At 42.7% G+C, this 21,093-nt stretch overlaps 1 protein-coding gene and 1 long non-coding RNA gene across 6 annotated transcripts in view; one reads left to right on the top strand and one right to left on the bottom strand.

The window, feature by feature from the left end:
- The window catches only part of LOC114679419 (uncharacterized), a 295,661-nt gene extending 275,168 nt beyond the window's left edge, over positions 1-20,493 (top strand). The window contains exons 4-5 of one of the 2 annotated variants that reach the window (XR_013395613.1): positions 2,372-2,503; positions 19,065-20,493. This is a non-coding gene — a long non-coding RNA (uncharacterized LOC114679419). The remainder of the gene's footprint in view (positions 1-2,371; positions 2,504-19,064) is intronic. The other variant, XR_013395614.1, reaches the window with a different exon arrangement.
- AQP9 (aquaporin 9) overlaps positions 1-21,093 on the bottom strand; it is a 58,857-nt gene that overhangs the window by 13,406 nt on the left and 24,358 nt on the right. For 3 of the 4 annotated variants that reach the window (XM_001094912.5, XM_077939487.1, XM_077939486.1), the window contains exons 2-5: positions 16,425-16,551; positions 9,992-10,129; positions 8,178-8,296; positions 3,264-3,481 (exon numbers count right to left, since the gene is read on the bottom strand). In XM_001094912.5, the coding sequence (XP_001094912.1) occupies positions 3,264-3,481; positions 8,178-8,296; positions 9,992-10,129; positions 16,425-16,551 (602 nt within the window). The remainder of the gene's footprint in view (positions 1-3,263; positions 3,482-8,177; positions 8,297-9,991; positions 10,130-16,424; positions 16,552-21,093) is intronic. The other variant, XM_028850982.2, reaches the window with a different exon arrangement.

Raw genomic sequence — 21,093 nt, 5'->3', positions numbered from 1 at the left:
GACTTGAAGTCTTCTTTAGACCTCAAAACATGAAGCGAGTATAAGCTACCTGTTGGGTCCATCATTTCCTTTTGTGGCAAATCGCTTCCTGTCATTCAGCAGATGAAGGTCTAAGATATCAGCCAGGGTACATGTCCTCCTTTCACTGGCTGGACACTTTTTCTTTTATCAGACTGGACACGTTGTGTCAGGTTCACAAGTCACAAATGGAGGTGCTCAAATGTGGTTACCTGCCTAGCCTAGTCCCATATGCACACAAATAGTGATCATTTGCACACTATGATTCGGGGGATGCTAAGAACATGTCTATGTTAACTGTCTAAAGGATCATCTTTAGAGATTCATTACTTTGGGTCAACTATTTGAAAAATTTAATAATACTCCTGAGAGCTTTCCCTGATTAAGTCATTAACATCTTAATGTGAATAAGTGGAGAGACCTTTGATGGGAAACATCTTAACATTTAAAGGAAAAACCAAGAGTCGGCCAGGGTCTGTTGACTCTTGCCCTCATCAGACCCTCTGGCACCTCCCTGTCCCTGCCATCATTCCACTGATTGCCATTCAGGGGTACATGGGGTCCTGGGAACAAGGTAGCCTTGTTCTTTCTCTAAGACCTTAGGTGTAGGTCCAAGCTAGGATATCTACTGAGGGATTTCCCTTGGATATAGAACTCTGAGGAAATGAGACACTCTAAGAACACTTTGGAAGCCTGTTGTCCCTCAAAGGTTTTGGGGAGAACTTTTTGGTTGAGGAGTACCAGCCAACCCTGCTTTTTCCTAATGAGTTTCTGCTTCCTCACTCTCTCCTTTTTCAGTCTTATAGGATGATGTCAGATTAATTTTGCTAAATTTACATTCTAAACCTGCCAAACTTGTACCCCAAATACTTTGCTACTCCCTATAACCTACAGAATAGGGAGCAGAAAAAAAAAACCAAAATTCTCATTCCGGGAGTCCAGGTCCTCTACGATCTGACAACTGCCCTTTCCAACTTTCTTTCTGCACCCTTCCAGTTAAACTAGATCACTTGTGATTTTAACATTGTGTCTTTGGAAAAGGGTTCTCTCTGCCTGAGATATCCCCTCTGTTGCCTGTTTAAACGTATCCAAATACTATAAATGCTCCCACTTCCACTCCCATAATTCTTAAATTTGGAGCTGTAGACCTCTAAACTCCTGGAGTTAATTAGTCAAATCTCTTTAATGGCACTTGACCACTTTAACCTTGTGTAAGAGCTTCTGCAATAACCTCTTAAATAGAGTATAAATAAAACCGTGAAGGACAGAAACTAGGTCTTATCATTCTTTAGCAGAGAGCCTTGAGTAAGAGATCAAGCAGCTGCGTGAATGAATCAATAAGTGCATAGAAGGGAAAAGATCCTGATGCTAGCTAGGGACATGGGACATTAGGTGATTCTAGCATTTTCCTCCGCATGGGTTCTCCTAACATATACCTAACACAGCAAAGAGACATTGGGCAAGATCTCCAACTGTTTCAGAACAACCACGTCTCTTGAACTTTTGAATGAATCACCAAGGAGGGCTCAAAGAGGGTGGGAGAAGAGCATGGTCTCCAAGACTGAGACTCTGGAAGGTGGAATTAAGGGAAACTCATGGGCTAATTCGGGGCTCTGGGAATAAGGAGATCCTTAGGACATATGTTTTTGATGCTCCATTGGAAGGATACAAGAGATCCACCCTCATTGGGGACGTTTTCATGTTCTAGTTGTGATCATTCTAGGACAGAATGTCTCAACCACAGCCCTATTAACATTTTGGACTGAATAATTCTTTGTTGTGGGAGGTGTGCTCTGTGCATTGCAGGATGCTTAGCAGCATTCCTGGCCTCTACCCATTAGATGCCCATAGCATCCCCTTCCCCCAGCTCCAGCTGTGACAACCAAAAATGCCCGGGGGAACAGTTGCCCACCTCTGGTTGAGAACTGCTGTTCTAGGGAATTTATTGCATTGTCAATTTCTTGAGGACAGAGAATGTCAACTGAGTTGCTTTGCATCCTTCTACTCCTAGGAAGTGTCGGCACATAGAAGTTATTCTTTCTTTTATTCAATACCTTGTTATTGAGCCTTTCTATGAGCTACACCCTGTTCTAGGCACTGGGGATATACCAGGGGAAAGGCTGTCAAGGCTCTCGTGGCACTTACACTCTAGACGCTCTGAGTGCTATCTGTGGTGGTGATCTCAATGGCACCAGTTATTTTAACTTCTTTTTCACCCTGGTGAAAGGCAGGCCAAACTCCGATGACTCTATGTCTAGGTCATCATTTGGGAACACTCACGTCCTTTGTTCTCACAGGAAACATTAAACTAGAATTTGCTCACACATGTTTTTCCTACTTTTCTCCATGGTAGAGCCCTGTTTCCTGATGAACCAAAGTGAGCTCCTTCCCTGCAGGGAGCTGCCATGGGTGGATGAGGATGCGCCTCTGTGACTGCATGCAGAGAAAGCAGGAAGGAGTGAAGGGGCAAAGTTTGTCCTAGGAGGTAGGTACCAACAGTTGGCATATTTCCTCAGCACATTCTGAAGTAGAAAGCGTGGAGTCTTGCCATTTCTGGGGCAGAGGCTTGATCTTATGTCTGTCCTGTCAGGAAGTTCTTACTCATATCTCCAGAACCAAGTCAGCTCTCACATTTGCAGTCATGTCTTTCCCAGCTTCCCTGGCAGTTACTCACTCGTTATCTGTGTTCCTGCAGCACTTTCAGGGGCTGCCAGAGCACTTATTTTATTGCTCAAGGCGAGTGCTTTTGCTGATTTGAAATTTCCTTGCTTAGCACAGTGACTAAAGCATAGATAATGCCCAAGAAATATCTGTGGAATAAATGCAGCATAGGTTGCGTGGTTCACGAGGAAGAGCCCCGTAGTGGCATCAGAGGATGCAAATTCTAGTCCAACTTTGTCACAAAGTGAATCTGCAGACAAGTTATACAGCTAAAATGTTCACATAAAATCATATAGCAATTGAGGGATTATTATTATGTGGGACAGGTTTATCTCTATTGAATTTACCTACAGCCGCCTCTCTTTCTCTCTTTCTCGCGCGTGCGCGCACACACACACACGCGCACACACACACACACAATCATGCCACAAAATACCAGTGCAGTGTCCCATGTTTATGACCAGAGTGTGCAGTTAACCTTGGCGCTGTCGTCTGAACTCCCCTGGATCCCCATGTCGAAGCCCCGCCCGGCTGGTAAGGTGCAGCATGACTCTGTCTCTCTCCTCCCCACCACTGTTACTTACCTGAAGACTTCAAACCCCCAGCCTGCCAAGGCAGTGAAAAGTCTGGGACTCAGGTCTCTAGCTGGGTTCATGGCACAGCCACTGTTCAGTCCCAAGGAGGAAGAAATGACAATAATCAGGAGGCCGATGACAATGGGCTCTAGGCCTCTGGGGGCTCCCAAGTTTCTGGAGTCAAAAATGGCAAAGACGATCATGAGGAGTATTGTGGTAGCCACCACCTGGAGAGGGAGAAGTTGAGCCAGGGCTTTAGCCTGCATTCTGCTCACCTGCATGCCTCACAACCGTCCCTTCTTACTATTCTACCATATTACAATATTACTATTTTACTTATATTACAATATGCCTCCTAATAACTGGCATGTACTGGGTAATTGTGCCAGTCTCTCTTCTTTCCACAGCAATTCTAGAGGAGAAGCTAATATAATTCTCATTTACAGATTGGTTATCCTACACACTTAGTAGGTGGCAGTCAGGTTTGGATCCAGAGAGTTTGGCTCCAGAGACTGTTATCTTTTTTTTTTTAAGACGGAGTCTTGCTCTGTCGCCCAGGCTGGAGTGCAGTGGCCGGATCTCAGCTCACTGCAAGCTCCGCCTCCCGGGTTTACGCCATTCTCCTGCCTCAGCCTCCTGAGTAGCTGGGATTACAGACACCCGCCACCTTGCCCGGCTAGCTTTTGTATTTTTTAGTAGAGACGGGGTTTCACCATGTTAGCCAGGATGGTCTCGATCTCCTGACCTCGTGATCTGCCCGTCTCGGCCTCCCAAAGTGCTGGGAGAGACTGTTATCTTAATACCACACTCTCCTGCTAAGCTACTACTCAGCTAAGTAGAACGGCAAGCTGCAGGCTGGAAAAATGAATGAAAGTCTTGTTCAAATTGGTGAGAAAAGCAATGTGAGATATCAATAGATGAGTGTGCAAAGGAAATGAACAGAAAATTCCAAAAAGGAAAACAGAATTAGGAAACCAGTGGTAAAAACTCATTTGTAATAAAATAAATCCAAACAACATCAAATGTTAGGAAAAGGATATCGTTATTTCAGGCTTTTCTAATAGACAGGTACTATGCTTTCAAAAGGAAATTGAGCAATACTTTAGCAATATGCATTCAAAAACATAAATTTATGTATATAATTTGATGCTGCTGGATATTTGAGAATTACACCGTGGAAATGATCTAAAACGTGGAAAAATCATTTTAAAATGTCCACTTTAGCAAAATTTATAGTACTGAAAAACTGGAAGCTTTTACTCTTTTTTTAGTCTACTATACAGCCATTAAAAACTATAAACATAAAAGCTATGTAGTAATATTTAAAAATACTTATGACATTAAGTGAAAAAAAATTTGTATGTGCTTTGTGTTTTCCACAGCTGTCCCTCAGTATCTGTGAGGGATTGCTTCCAGGACTTCCTGCAAATACCAAAAATCCATGGATGTTCAAGTCCCCGATATAAAATTGTGTATTATTTGTATATAACCTATGAACATCCTACTGTATATTTTAAATCATCTCTAGATTATTATAATACCTAATGTAATGTAAATACGGTATTGTTTAGGGAATAATGACAAGAAAAAAGTCTGTACATGTCCAATACACATGCAATTTTAAAAATATTTGTGACCCATGGTTGGTTGAATCCATGGATGCAGAATACACGGGTATGTAGGGTTGACTCTACTTAAAAACACACATAAAAGAAAAATTTTAAGACAATAAACAAAAATGGTAATAGGTATTCTGAATTGGCCAATTATAGCTGGTTTCTATGTTATTTATTTCCCAAACTACTGTTTAACAGTTAAATGATAGCCATTATTTATTGAATATTTATTACATGCTAGGTACTTTATATGCTTTATCTCATTAAAACTTCATAGTAGGGGCCAGGTGCGGTGGCTCACGCCTGTAATCCCAGCATTTTGGGAGGCCGAGGCAGGCGGATCACGAGGTCAAGAGATCGACACCATCCTGGCTAACGTGGTGAAACCCCGTCTCTACTAAAAATACAAAAAATTAGCCAGGCATGGTGACGGGAGCCTGTAGTCCCAGCTACTTGGGAGGCTGAGGCAGGAGAATGGCATGAACCTGGGAGGCAGAGTTTGCAGTGAGCCGAGATCGCGCCACTGCACTCCAGCCTGGGCGACAGAGTGAGATTCCATCTCAAATAAATAAATACATAAATACATAAATAAAATAAAATAAAATAAAAACTTCATAGTAATGCTGTGAGGTAAATCCTGTTATTATTCTCAGTTTATAGGTAAGAAAACTGCAGTAGAACAAGCTTAAGACACTTGTCCAATGTCAAACTTATAAGAGGAAGAATCAGGATGGGAACCAGGCAACTGATTTTAAAGTTTAAGTTCATTATCATTTCATCTGCTTTCCAAAATAATAATGTTAAACTAATTTTTAATATTAAAAGACACATGTTCCCCCAAGAACACTCTTCTGTGGAAAGCCTTCTCCAACTCTTTCTTGCAGAGTAAAACCTCCCGCCTGTGGGCTTCCATGACATTCTAACTTTACTTCTATCACTGTCCTTGTCACTCTGCAAAAGAATATCTGTTTACTTCTTAGACTGAGCATCAGGCTCTGAACTCATTGAAGAAGAAAGAGCATAGAGCTGTATATGGCTAAGTAGGTGCCCAGTAAATAGTTATTGGGTGAATAAGTGATTGATTATTAACTAAACCAAGGAAAATGTTTGGACAATATTTAGAGCTAAGCAATTTAGTAATCTTGAGATAAGGTGACCCCAAAATATGGTCATGATGACCAAGAACTCTGTTGGGTGTTGACTGACTGATAACTGGTAATTTTTGGAACTCTCTCCAAAGCCTAAGGAATACAGAGAGCCTTCAGAGTTTGCTGATGGTTACAGCATCAGGGTTTTCTAATATTTGCTTTTTCTACTTGACTATGTACACAATAATGGACTTAGAAATCACAGACCTTAGAGAAATTGCAAACTCACTCTGAGACAAGGACACAATGAAGAAAGCTCAGGATGTGGTATGCAGGTCAACATTGATCAAGATACAGCTTTGGGAGACTGAGGCAGGCAGATTATGAGGTCAGGAGTTCGAGACCAGTCTGGCCAACATGGTGAAACCCTGTCTCTACTAAAAATACAAAAATTAGCCAGGAGTGGTGGCTCACACTGGTGATCCCAGCTACTTAGAAGGCTGAGGCAGGAGAATTGCTTGAACCTGGGAGGCAGGGGTTGCAGTGAGCTGAGATCATGCCATTGCACTCCAGCCTGGGGCAACAGGCTCAGTCTCAAAACAAACAAACAAACAAACAAACAAACAAAATTTAGAGAACACCACCAAAATAACTAAAATTGTTGTAGCTCTTCTATACTCTCTGCTTCAAATTTCTATTATAATATGGCCCTTATACTCCAGTTTCTTATCTAATTATATATTTTTTCTTTTATTTTCTTCTTTTTTTTGCCCAGGCTGAAGTGTAGTGGTGCGAACATAGCTCACTGTAGCCTCCAGCTCCTGGGTGCAAGCTATCCTCCCACCTCAGCCTCCCAAGTAGCTGGGACTACAGGTAAGCACCACCACACCTGGCTAATTTTTGTATTTTTGGTAGAGACAGGGTTTTACCATGTTGCCCGGGCTGGTAGTGAACTCCTGGGCTCAAGTGACTTGTCCAGCTTGGCCTCCCAAAATGCAGGGATTAAGATGTGCCCAGCCCTATCTAATTATATCTTATTTTGCATTGTTTCCTTGTTCAATGCTCTTCAACTAGATTCTAAATTTCTGGGCAGATACTGTTTATAATGCATTTTTCTCATATTTTTCTTTTTATCCTCATAAGTAACTTCATGAAGGCTCATATTATCCCCATTTTACAAGTGAAAAACTTGTGACCCAAAAAGTTCAGTACTTTTCTGAAGCCATGCAGGAAGTTGGAGGCAGAACAGCTATTTTAATTCAAGCATTCAGACTCTGCATCTTGGATCTTTACAACTCACATTTACTTGTCAGTCTTTCAAGCTCCAGACACAGGGTCAAGCACATAGTGAGTTTTCAATAAACGCTTGTTGCCTGTTTGATTGATTGATGAAAGTGGAAAGTAAAAAAGCTAAGGACATGAGGGCATAGTTTTTCATCCATACATTGAATGGAGATGGGCATAGATGATGAACTGGAAGATCCATTTTATACACATGCCCATTCTGATCTGCTCCACTGTATAAATCCTGATCATAGAAGCAGAACTTAGAGATACTGAAAAACATAGCCTTCCTTTCAGTGTGCTGACCAAGATGACCAGCAGCCTTCTTGGGACACAGTAAGAGAAGAAAAGTCTTTTGAGTTGACAATGTTAGTCCTGCCACAAGCTGACCAAATAGGTGTGCTATTGGTTGCACCACAGTATGCTTGGGTGCCAGAAGCTTGTTTAAATGTCAATAAGGCAGAGATACTTCTAGCCACCTTGAGAGTTTAAATAAATAAACCTATGTACACGGTGAGACGGAGAGGACTGGTGATACCTTAGGCTCAGCTACCACCCTTCACAGTCTTTGATTTGAAATAGAAATGTCTTCTCTTGTGGCCTCCACACTTAGACCACATGTTCAAAAGAGACAATAGTGAAGTGAACTCCATTCGTGCCTACAGGGGTTGAAACATTTAGTCATTCATTCTTTTCTGGATCTCAACTAATGGGAACAAGTGTATGTATTAAAGAGGAAGGAGAAAACTTTTCTGGTGGTATCAGCTTCCTGCAAAGGTAAAACGATTATCAAGAAAGCTTAGGTTATGCCCAGCAACCTCTGCCGTTGGAAATACAATCTTTCCTTTCTGAGTGGTCTCTAATTCTCCAGTGCATTTCCCTTATAAGATCATATCTTTTCACCAAAGTTAAGTCTTTGTTGAATCTACACTTACTTGATCTGCAAATGCATTCGCCAGAGATAGATACGGAGCTGGGTATGTTGCAAAAATGTGTGCTGTTGCATTTTCTCCCACGATCAGCAGTTTTCCACCAGCAAAGGACATAAGTCCATCTGTGAAAGACAAAGCTCCAGCACATTAGTGTTCTCTGGGAAGAGCTGAAGGAGGCCTATGACAAGCCTTCTGCTAAACAACCAGTCACTCAGGTTGAGCTTGGTATAGCCGTGTCATTTGTCTCTCTCTACTTCCAAGGAATGATAGTTTTAGAGATGCCCAGGTGAATCCCAGGATGGAGGGTCAAAGGAAGAAGGCCCTTGGCCTCTCTGAATGGCCCACTCCAAACTTGGACAAATTCTTCTTCAGTAGGGTCCTGGGAATGAATTCTCTTTTGGGGGAATTCTGGGACTTTTCAAGGTCAACTGAAAGCCAAAGCAGGGCTTGGTCTTGCTCTAGGAAGAATTTGTAATTCCCAGAGGGCTCTCAGTAACCCCTAATACCACTCCAGAATTTAAGGGTGTTGCAGTAGACTGAAGATGCCCTTAGAGCTAGGGGTATGGCAGCCACTGCCACAGCCAGCACTGACCCCAGGCCATTCTTGCCACAGCAATGGGCTCTGAATTTCCCGTGTGGCCTTGAATTCCCTTTTAGCCCTTTTAGACTCTAATTCTCAGAGAGACACTCTATGGGCAAAAGTCCCTTTCTATAACCTATTTCTCTTTTTCTTTTTTTTTTTTCCTTTTTTCTTTTTTTTTTTTGGAGACAGGGTTTCTCTCTGCTGCCCAGGCTGGAGTGCAATGGCGTGATCCTGGCTCACTGCAGCCTTGATCTGGGCTCAAGCAATCTTCTCACCTCAGCCTCCTGAGTAGCTGGGACTACAGATGTGAGTTACCACACCTGGCTTATTTTTAATTTTTTTTTTTTTTTTTTTTTGAAGAGACAAGCTATCCCTATGTTGCCCAGGCTGGTCTTGAACTCCTGGGCTCAAATGATCCTCCCGCTTCTGCCTCCCAAAGTGTTGGGATTACAGGCATGAGCCACCACACACCCAGTCCTCCATGACTTCCTAAGGCCTTCAGTTTGGGAGTCATAATGTATTAAGTCTTACCTTGGGTTAGAAGGAAGGAGCTGCTTTAACAGTTGATTTCATGGGAACACCAAGGTGTTTTAGTTTGAAAGGCCTCGAGAGTCATGTAATTCAATTTTCTCATTTTCCAGAGGAGGAAACTGAGGCTAGTCAGATCAGATGACTTATTTAAGTCACACAGGTATTTACTGAACAGCTAGAACTAAAGTCTGGTCTTCTATCACCAGTACTGTGTTTTTCCCAAGGACTGTTGCAGAGTGGAAGCCCTGGCTGTTTGATAGAAGGACAATGAGGCTCCCACCCAGCCCACATCTCTGCTGTGTCTCTTCCTTCAAAGACATCATCCCGGAGTCCTTCTCTCGATACTTACTGGTCACACCTTTGCCACCAGAAAACACCTCCTTTCCCAGCCAAATCAGAGACAGCAGTGGGGAAGCCACTGGCCTATTGCTTGTTGTATGGATGTTCATGTTGTAGTGCTGGCTTGGCACAAAGACAGGCTTCCTTTAAGTTCTGCTCCCCATTTAAGATATGACCATTTTCATCAAGAGGATTCATGAATTTGCTGGAACGGTAATGTGGCCTCTTTCTCAAATTTAGAACTTCCAGTCACTTGTAGAATGCTTCCTGTCCTTGCTTTTTCTCACCTGTGCCTACCAACTAATTCTGACTTTCAAATTATGCCCAGCTCTTCCTAATCATAAGACTCAGGGACTTTACTCACCATAGTAAATGCCAAAGAGGGTTGCGGCCCCCACAAAGGCTCCCAAGAACTGGGCTCCCACATAAAATGGCAATTTGAACCATTTCATCCGTCCAAAGAGACACATTGCAAAAGACACAGCTGGATTGATGTGGCCACCTGCAAAGAAGGGAAGATTGGAGAAGTGAGAAGGCAGGTCAAGATGAAGAATATACAGAAAACCATCTAGAGATCTCAGGTGGAATTCAGTCTTCTAGGTAGAGAACTACTGCCTGGGAGGAGAAACAGGGGTGTGTATGCACATGAAACAGAGAGAGTGTGTGTATCTGAGCAGGGAGAGAGGGAAGACTGATCATTTTCATGGCATCCTTGGATAACTGTTCAGAATGTTTATCTTAATGAAAAGAGAGTCAGGTATAAAAAGAAACTTGATGTGCTCAAGTGGCTCTTTATTAATAGGGTTGTATCCCTCTGTTTATAAAGCAATCACCCCAAACAGATTGATGTAGCTATTAACTTTAATATCTTTCAAAAGTCAGTATGCTTATCCAATATATGTATAGGATTTAAATCTATATCTAGCAATTTCTCAGGCCATGACCAGAGGATATAAAAACAAGCTCAAAAGAGATCTATTTTTAAGGGAAAATGACCGCGGGTTGCTGAGGGTGGGGGCATAGTTGATTTTGAGGTAGTCACAGAGTTTGAGTGGCTAGTTCTCAGTTCCTCTGCATAAACAATGCATTTCTGTCCTACACAGAAATGTAGCAACCCTTTCCTGAGCCCAAGCCAAGCTCCAGCTAGAGAAATCAGCTTCCTTGACTTGCATCCAGCCATAAAATCAAATGGAGAGTTTGCTCTGTGGTTGGTCTCTAACATCTCCAGCTGGGTTTGCTAGTAACAACAAGAGCAGCATTTATCAAATACTTGCCAGATACTATTGTAGGGGTAGTAGGTGCATTTGATCCTCTTAAGAACCCAATGAGATGGGTACTACTCCAGTTAATAGATGAGAAAACTGAGGCATGGATGGAAAGGAAGTTTCTTAAGGCTACATGGTCAGTAAGTGGAAGAACCAGGATTCAAATTCAGGTTTATCTGAATTCTAGAGCCTATGTTCTCTGCTATACCACTTCCAGACCATCGTCACCGTGTTTATAAAGGCTTCTCTGCTTTTGTGGGCAGAAAAATAAATAAAGATTTTTAAAAATTGTCTGAGCATATAGGCTCACTTCCTAGTGAAAACAGATGTTCATTTGAGGAAGACAGATGACATTTTGTGTGGAGGGGGAATCAGAGACACCACATTGAGATGTGGACTTTCAGGCTGTGGACTTAGTTGTAAACAAAGGAGAGACGATGGTGGTGACGATGATGCTGCTGATCCTACACAGAACCAAAAGGTGCACTTGTTTCTAGAAGCCTCTACCACTCCCTGTGGAGAAAGCTATGCTTTTTCCAAGTCCACAGGGCAAAGTGGACTTGCAGTGGGTGGGGGGATTCTGGCTGCTGGCTAAGCCACAAGGGTCCTTTCTTCACCTGCCCCTGCCACTCAGTGGCTACTGTGAGTGACAAAATGCCAGTGTATTGAAGCACAGATGATTTCCTAAAGCATTATAAACACTTCAACTGTTGAGTTTTCCTTTTCAACCCAGGAGAGCCACAATTCTGGAGACTAGCAGTACACCTTACCAGGGAAGGCTAGAAACAGGGGTTAGGAGGGAGGAGGGGACACACAGGGCAGTGGGGAGTTCCTCTTCTCCCAGAAGCTTGCTGCGGAGTAGCTGCCTCCAGCTGCCTGGCAGTAGCCATTGTGAAAGGAAAAGGGGCGGGGGCTAGGCGCAGTGGCTCATGCCTGTAATACCAGCACTTTGGGAGGCCGAAGTGGTTGTATCACGAGGTCAGGAGTTTGAGACCAGCCTGCCCAACGTGGCGAAACCCCGTCTCTACTAAAAATAGAAAAAATTAGGTGGGTGTGGTGGCAGGTGCCTGTATTCCCAACTACTCAGGAGGCTGAGATGGGAGAATTGCTTGAACCCAGAGGTGAAGGTTGCAGTGAGCCAAGATGGTGACACTGCACTCCAGCCTGGGCAACAAGAGCGAAATTCTGTCTCAAAAAAAAAAAAAAAAAAAATTAGCTGGGCATGGTGGCTCGCACCTGTAATCCCAGCTACTCAGGAGACAGAGGCAGGAGAATTGCTTGAACCCAGGAGATGGAAGTTGCAGTGAGCAGAGATTGTGCCACCGCACTCCAACCTGGGTGACCAAAAAAAAAAAAAAAAAAAAAAAAAAAAAAAAAGAACAAGGGGGCCGTAAGGGATCACCTCCAATCCAACTCCCTTGAGTTTCGTCTATTTCTTTGTTTAACAATTTCCTCTTCCAAAATAAAATTTCCCATAAGTATGTTTCTGTTTGTTAGCTCCTTCTAAGCATCCTGAGCCTGGAACTATTATTTACCTTGGACCTCACATGATGCAAGGCATTTAGTAGGTGTTCAATATAAAAGCTGAAGAAATAGGCTGGGCGTGGTGGCTCACGCTTGTAATCTCAGCACTTTGGGATGCCAAGGAGAGCGGATTACGAGGTCAAGAAATCAAGAAATCAAAATCAAGAAATCAAGGTCAAGAAATCAAGAGCATAGTGAAACCTTGTCTCTAATGAAAATACAAAAATTAACTGGGCGTGGTGGCACACACCTGTAGTCCCAGCTACTTGGAAGGCTGAGGCAGAAGAATAGCTTGAACCTGGGAGGCAGAGGTTGCAATGCTCTGAGATTGTGCCACTGCACTCCAGCCTGGTGACAGAGTGAGACTCCATTAAAAAAAAAAAAAGGTTGAAGAAATAATCAGAGGCCTTATTTAGATAGCTCAGACTACAGAGATCTACAGAGGAAAAAAAGTTGCTTGGGGATCAAAAAGGGTATGTCTGGAAGGGTGCTTTGCAAAGCAATGAGGAAAAGGGCTGGAAAGGAGGCAGAAAGGTTCAGAAAGAGAGGTGGACAAGTGGTACCCTGATGCCTCTGGTTAGAGGCCAAGTGGCTGCTAGAAACTTCTCCCTGTAGAGATGAGTGGTCACCCCAGCTTATCACAAGGACAAGGCAGAGCAGTGTATTGGAAAGAACATGAGAACTAGAGTCAGTGCACTCAACTCTTGGCTTTGCCAAGCTTGCCGGGACAATCAAATTATTCACATAAAGGGCCTGCGGGCACAGCTGGAGCCCACAGGGCACAAGGTGAAAGTCTTAGGTGAGCAGAGGGAACCCCTTCAATGTTCTATTCTATGCAAATCCTCTCCTTCTCACCACCCATACACAATCCTGTGATCAAGATAACCCTATATTTTATTTGTTGTGAAAACAAGGCTATTTGCTTTTTCAATGAGTTTATTTTAGTCATAAAATGCTACATCAAGAGCAATTACCATTAGCCTAAATGCTTTGTGCAGGATGCTACATAATTAGGGTATTATGACCTCTGATTGACTGGATTTGACTGGAACATTCCCAGGGGAGCAGGATGCTGTAACTTCTTTACAATAAGGTGATGTTTTATATTTAAAAGGCAAATATCTGCTGACCTCACTAGTCGGGGACCACAAAATGGGATCCCATTTATATTTATGCCCAGTATAAATTGGTTACTTTTGGAATTTTCAAGCAGATCTTACAAACCAGTATGTGCCCACAAACCAGTATGTTAGTTGCAGCGACAATGAGAAAGTCACCTCACACACACAATCCTCTCCTATTCCTGCATCTGCTGAAGCTGATACTGATGCTGTTGTCCACACAGATGTCATGATGGGCCAGTGTGTTGTGCTGCATGTTCCCAAAATGTTCCCAAAGCCACCAGTTCTCAAGGAGCCTGAACTGTGCTAGATTCCAGAGATAGAATGGTAAGGACTGCCTTTCCAAGCCAATGTTACCATTTTCCAGCCAGTCTCAGACACCACTGTATTTGTATTTTAGGGTCTCATAGTTGCTCATAAACATTTTGGTCAGGTCCTGACTCTCACCCAGAAGCACAGCTTCTGCTGAAAGAAGTCCCATCAGTTTTGGCCCTTACTCTTCTAACTATAGGGACTCAACCCCAGTTTAGGGGCTACAGAAGACTTCACACCATTTCTTCACTCCTTCTTCCTGCTGGTTCTTTCCCTTTTTCCCTCCTACAGTGACTGCAGAAATCCCCAGGTATATCAATGGACACAAACAGATATGGATTGCAGTGGTGACAGGTGTTAACAACAGTGGTAGGGTCTGGGGCCAACTAATTCTAAGTATCTACTTGATGTTCAGTTCAGGGTGTTACGCAGGCCAAATACTCCAAAACCATGTCTCTACCTAAAAAACGGCTGAAAATATGGCTACATCTACATTTCCTGGTGAACGCAGTGGGAGCTTATAGGGGAAGCAGTTAAGCCTTGGCATATTTAGGGCAGTCCCCTGGTTTTTCTTGTGCACTTCTTGGAGTTTGTCTTGAGGTAAGCAGTACAGTGCTGGGATCACAGCAAAAGCTGGACAAGAGTTTGAATGAAGACACTGTGCATGCTAGCAAATCCCATATATAGGAGTCTGGGAGGTCAAGGCTACAGTGAGCTGTAATCCCACCACCACAGTTCAGTCTGGGCAACAGAGTGGGACTCTGTCATAACCTGGACCGCCTTTGGATCTGAGTCTGGCTGTGATATGGAAAGGGTGCTAGCCCATCAATGGCCATTCCAGGTGCACAGCCCAAGGAGCTCCCAGGGAGTCTAAGCAATTGTTCTTCAGTGCTACAAAGGTAGTGTTTGGTACCAGGCCAGTCAGCTTAACTGCAGGATCCTCTGCCCAACTAACCTGCTTGTAATGCCCTTCTCATAATAGAGCATTGGAAATGCTGTGTAAGAATGGGAATGTGTTGGCTGGGTGTGGTGGCTCATCCCTGTAATCCTAGCACTTTGGGAGGCTGAGGCAAGTGGATCACTTGAGTCCAGGAGTTCAAGACCAGCCTGGGCAACATGGCAAGACATGGTCTTTACAAAAAATACAAAAATTAGCTGGCTGTAGTGGCTCGTGCCTGTAGTCCTAGCTACTCAGAAGACTGAGGTGGCCGAAGGTAGAATTGCTTGAGCCTGGGAGGTCAAGGCTGCAGTGAGCTGTAATCCCACCACCACACTCCAGCCTGGGCAACAGAATGAGACTCTGTCTTAAAAAACAAAAAATAGGCAGAGTGCAGTGGCTTACACTTGTAATCCCAGCACTCTGGGAGGCTGAGGCAGGTGGATCACCTGAGGTCAGGAGTTCGAGACCAGCATGGCCAACATGGTGAAACCCTGTCTCTACTAAAAATACAAAATAATTAGCCAGGTGTGGTGGTGCATGCCTGTAATCCCAGCTACTCGGGAGGCTGAGGCAGGAGAATCGCTTGAATCCGGGAGGTGTAGGTTGCAGTGAGCCAAGATTGAGCCATTGTGTTCCAGCCTGAGGGAAAAAAGCGAGACTCTTTCTAAAATAAAATAAAACAAAACAAAACAAACAAACAAACAAACAAAAAATGAGAATGTGTGCTTCACTGTCACACAGATCATGTGAACCTGGGACAAATCTTTGCTCTGCCTCTTTACCAGCCGCATGGCTTCCAGTTATTTACTGACTCCCTCTCAGTAGGGATTTCTCTGTAGAATGGAGATAGTAATACCCGCCTCAGAGTGCTGTTGTAAAGGAGAGGGAGATAAAGGCAGTCTGGCATTTAGCAGAGTGCTCAGCATGCATAGTTTCTCAGTTCACTTTCTTCTCTTATCACCAAGTCTTGACTCAATGCTCTTAGGACCCACACCAGGCTGCTGAAAGATTCTGAGTGTCTTTGGTAACCAGATCATTTCCACAGTCACTTCTAAGTCCCTAGACTGCATTAAATTATCATCATTTCATTTTGTTTCTGAGAACCATGTGAATGGCTTCTAATCAGTTTACTCCTCAGGGCAGGATTAGACTAAGACCTTATAGATCAGATCTGCATGTCCATGAAAGCACCATCCATTTTGCAAGAGACCCAGACTCTTCCTGTTTGCTATAGATAAAGGTCCAGGACTTGCCTCTGTTGGAGTGACCTTCACTGAGCTATTCACAGGGTATCTGGGAGTTGGATTCCAAATGTGGGCTAGAGCAAGTAAAAAATCCTGTTGACTGGTGGAGAATAAGATGCAGCAGCCAGACTTAGGAATGAATCCTTTATGAGCTCTAACCCCCATTTCTGTCTCTTGTTAAATGTTGCCTTTGCATAAGTTACTTACCAGTGGTTGGTGATTTTAATTTTATCTATAAAAATTTAATTTTATCTATAAAAATAGGATCCGATACACACTTTTGCAGGATTTTTAAGATATAAATAAATTAAGGTATGTGAAGCACCCAGCACTGTGCTGGCACATTGGAGTGGTTGAATTAATAGCAGCATTCATTATTTCTACTGCTTACCAGAGACACCGCCAGTCACATAAATGGCCATTGCAACTGCCATTGAAAATCCGACATTGATCGTGATGATCCCTCCAAAACTTCCCCGACTGAGAATAGCTTGGGCAACAGACCCGCATCCAAGGACCTGGAATGAGAGAGAAACTCAACAAGTAAGTGAGGATGGCTAGTGTCAGAAGTAACGGAAACTCGCAGTAGCAAGTATTTTTAAAACAAACTCGTGCATTGGGTTGCCTTGGGTTTTATACAAATCAAATTATAATGATTCAGCTATACGCAGAGAACAAAATGGTGGACCCAAGGCTGCATTTGGCTTACAGATAGATGAGTTTTGCTGTGCCTGCACAATGCTCAGATTTTGCCTACATTTATAAATCAGGAAATTTCACACAATGATCTAATTATCTGATTTTCTTTAAAATTAAATTTTTTATTTTGAGACAATTATAGACCCACATGCGTTGTAAGAAATAATGCAGGAAAGTCCCATGTACCTGTTACCTGCTGGTTCCTTTTAATCAACCAGAAGATCTGGTTATTCACAGAGAAATAATTGAGCACAGTAGCAGCTGGGGGATCCCTTTAAACAGAGCTTATGCCTTCCCAACTGGCTCATTTCACTGCCCTTCACTCATTTAGGTCACCTTCCTGGCCTCTGTAGGTATTTGAGTTTGACAGTCCTGTTCTTGTGGCTCCCAGTATAAAAGCAGGACCAGGCACACAAACCACCATACACATATCCAATAAAGGGGAAAGGCCACTTGTACTATGTATTAGGAAAAATGTCTGATATGCAAGAAAACAAAGGAAAATCTTAGGGGGATAGATTTGGCAATCAGGACCCCCTTATTCTCATGTATTTTCTCCCTGATGGGGCTGTAGTTTCCTAGGGAGCAGAGGCTGCCAAACTCACTGCTTCTTATATTCCCTGTCGCACCAAGCCCAGTGCTGTGCTGATAGTAAGCATTCTGCAAACAGTTGCACAGTGAAGTGTGATAGTGAGTCTTCCACAGTCTTCAGCTGGTAGAGATATTTTGGAGAATGAAATCCATATTCAGAAAGGTTTGCAATAAATATATGACGGTACATCCAGTCAGTAGACTGCCAGTCTACTGAAAAAAATATAAGTAAAAGAAAATGGAATAAAGGAGATTCGTGTGCACCAAGGGGAAAGATCCCCAAGGTATATTATTAAAATTTTAAAAAGATACAGAGCAGTGCTAAAACATGCTGCCAATTGTATTAAATACATTACATGCATTTATTTTTATATACATGATCTCTCTCCATGAATACATAGGCAGCAGAAGTGGGGTTAGACCCGAAAGGGTTGTGGGGAGCGCATGACTGGCACAGAGGCTGGAAGAGAACTTTTCATTGTATATCCTCTCTTTTTTTAAATCCATGTGTTTTCTACTTTTTTTTTTTTTTTAAATGGGCCCCACATATTCATTGAACAATCAGTTAAAACTATTTAATCACAGTCCATTAAAGAAATACTTGGCAAAGGACGGTTCTTGGGAAAGACAGAACAGTTGCATACAATTTTGGTAGGAAAATGAGACAGCAAATGGCCACCAGCTTTCACTGTGCTGTGGTTTAAAAAGCTAGTGTGGTCCTGGAGGCATAAGTGTAGGAATTATTAGATGATTAGATGGAATCCAGTTGGGATTTTATAACTAAAGAAGAGCAATTAACTTGAGGGACGTATTATTTAGGTGCAGGAAAATAGAGCATATGAGGAAATATTTCAGAAACAAACATATTTTAGGAAAAAGAGATTAACAATGTGAAGGCTTTTTATCAGGAAGATAATAACCTACTATTGTGTCTTTTCATAAAGGATTGAAAATGGAAGAGTCTAAAACTAAAATATGAAAACTTGCACAAAGACAATTTTTTTATTGTGATGAATTAATTCTAAATAGCTCCCTCAGGAGCTATTTAGAGGAGTATAAGTTACAAACAAGAGATATTTAATACATATAGAATGATTTCTCTGACAGCAGAGAAATTACGTAGATGATGTTTTCATGTCCCTTCCAGTCCCCAGTTCTAAGATACATCCGCTTGTCTTAGCAAGCAGAGAAAAGGTGGAGAGCTTTGCACCCTACACTGAATGTTAAATACAGTTACAGCAAGAACATGTCCCCTTTCTCTTTTCAAAAAAAAAAAAAAAAAAAAAAAATCCCCTGGGTCCATTTTGTAGCCAAACAATTTCACCTAGACTTGACATTATTTTTTCCTAGAATCCTTATCTATTATAATAACTGCCGGAATTAAAACCACATTGGTGTCTCTCTTTCATTTTAATTTAAATCCAATTAAATGCTCTGGGCACAACTTCCAGGCGAACTGACATTTTTGTAGTATCTCCTAAAATGAGGAATAAAACAATACTGACAGCTGAGATGACTTGATTTAGACAGCCGGGGCTAAGAAGAGACACAAAAGAGAGAGGCCAGTCCTGAGCTATTATTGCTTTCTAAATAAGCGTCTCCCCTCTTTTATGATCCTGATGTACATGCACTTGTGCGAGTCTAGAGGGGACATAAAAGCTTTAAATGGTTCAAGTGGGCCCGTGGAGGCTTCTGCCTTGTCAAATTTCACTATGATTAATCCTCTCCTCTTCCACTCTAGATGCTGAAATGGCTTTTCTTAGGAGGATAATCAATGCTGTGTGCTGCAGGAAATAGGAGGAGAGATGGAGCAATGTGGGGACTTCAGTTACCCTCATCAGAAACGCTGCTCAGAGGATTGGAGCCCAGATTTCCAGCACTGCATCATAATTTAGAAATGTATTTGCTGTAGCCTGAAAAGCAACAAGGAAGCCAGGTAACTGCCTCCTGGTTTCTTCCTTTGCCTGCCTCCTCTTGCCTATATTCATAGCACCAGGACAGCAGATCATGGACATTCTAATGTATCATGAGCTGCTTGCTGGAAATATTGTCACCCACTCTGATTCTCTATGTGTTCAGTGTATTTTTTTCCTCCAAAAATGAGACAACTGTTTTTTATGGTATTGACGATAAAAGTTCCATCCTGATTCCCTGCTCTCACCTTCAAGAACTGCCATACCTTTCCCTTCTTAGACTCAAAAAGAGCACATTATCGTATCCACTCTGTCTTGATTTTCCTGGTCTCCCCATCTAGAAAGCATTTCTTTTTCTTTTTTTTTTTTTTTTAATTTTCGTGCCGGGGTCTGTCTCTGTCGCCCAGGCTGGAGTACAGTGACACGATCTCGGCTCACTGCAAGCTCTGCCTCCCGGGTTCATGCCGTTCTCCTGCCTCAGTCTTCTGAGTAGCTGGGAGTCTTCTACAGGCGCCCGCCACCATGCCCGGATAATTTTTTATATTTTTAGTAGAGACGGGGTTTCACCGTGTTAGCCATGTCTCGATCTCCTGACTTCGTGATCCACTCGCCTCGGCCTCCCAAAGTGCTGGGATTACAGGTGTGAGCCACCACGCCAGGACTAGAGAGCATTTTTAGGTCCATCGCCCATTCAGATTTTTCTGAACAAGCCTAGTGTCTCTCCTCTGACGTTCAATTGTACTGTTTATACTCTACAGTAAGTACTTAGTTACCTTCCAAGTGCCTAATCTTGATTTCCTTATCTAGAAAACAGTCTCTTGGGTTCCTTTCCATATTAACATTGTGGATATTCTAATGTATCGTGGTCTGTAATATGAGAGTCTCTTTGATTTTATTATGTCCTCTTGCTTCCTAAGTCCACCACCCACTCCTCCTCGGCAGGCCTACAGACCTTTAAGATTTCTTCTACCTTCTTGACAGGACCTAGCACTTGCTCAATCTAGCTGCCTCTTCAAGAAGAATTAGAAAAGTCACAAAACTATAGAGGAGATGGAGGGCATGACAAATGCATGGACATAGTGAAGATCTAGTGTCCAATGACTCCTTCACTGTGTCTTCAAAGTTCCTCATTAATCTTTCATTCATGTTCTCTCAATAGCTTCACCAAGCCTTCTCTTCTCTCATCAGCACAACCCACCCAACTGCCTTTCTGCAGGTAACACCACCTTCTGGTTGACTCAGCACCTATTAATGGATGTGAAGACCAATGGTAACTCAGAATATCACACAAACTTTGTATTTCAGTTATCCAGCACTGAAGAATTCACCACCCCCAAACTTAGTGGCTTAAAATGATAACATTTATTTTGCTTATGAATCTGCAATTTGGGAGCGGTTTGGCAGGGCATCTCATCCCTGCTCTACTTGGTATCAAATGGAGTGGCTCAAAAAATGAAACATTGGAATTATTTGAAAGCTTGCTTGTTCATGCATCTCAAGGTTGATGTTGACTGTCTGCTGGTACCTTAGCTGGGGCTTACACATGGTTTCTCCGTGGGGCCTGGCCTCTTTACAATATGGTGGTTGAGTTCCAAGACTGAGCATCATATAGGCTCCAGAGACTGTGCTCTTAAATCCTGTACCATGCCATCTCTCAGTTATACCATTTTGCTGGTTCTGAACTCGATAGCACACAGAAGGCATGTGATACAGGTATTATCCCTAAAACATCCTAAAGCGGTGTTCACCTAACCCATACTGGATCACCTTTAGGGATAGGGAGCTCATTACCACATTAGGCAGCTTGTTCTGTATACTTTTTATTGTTCCTGTGGTTGGAGCATCCTTCCTTACACG

This window comes from Macaca mulatta, chromosome 7 (genome assembly GCF_049350105.2).
Source record: "Macaca mulatta isolate MMU2019108-1 chromosome 7, T2T-MMU8v2.0, whole genome shotgun sequence".
Lineage (NCBI taxonomy): Eukaryota > Metazoa > Chordata > Mammalia > Primates > Cercopithecidae > Macaca > Macaca mulatta.
The sequence above is the reverse complement of the archived record's forward strand: the minus strand, read 5'-3'. Positions and strand labels throughout refer to the sequence as shown.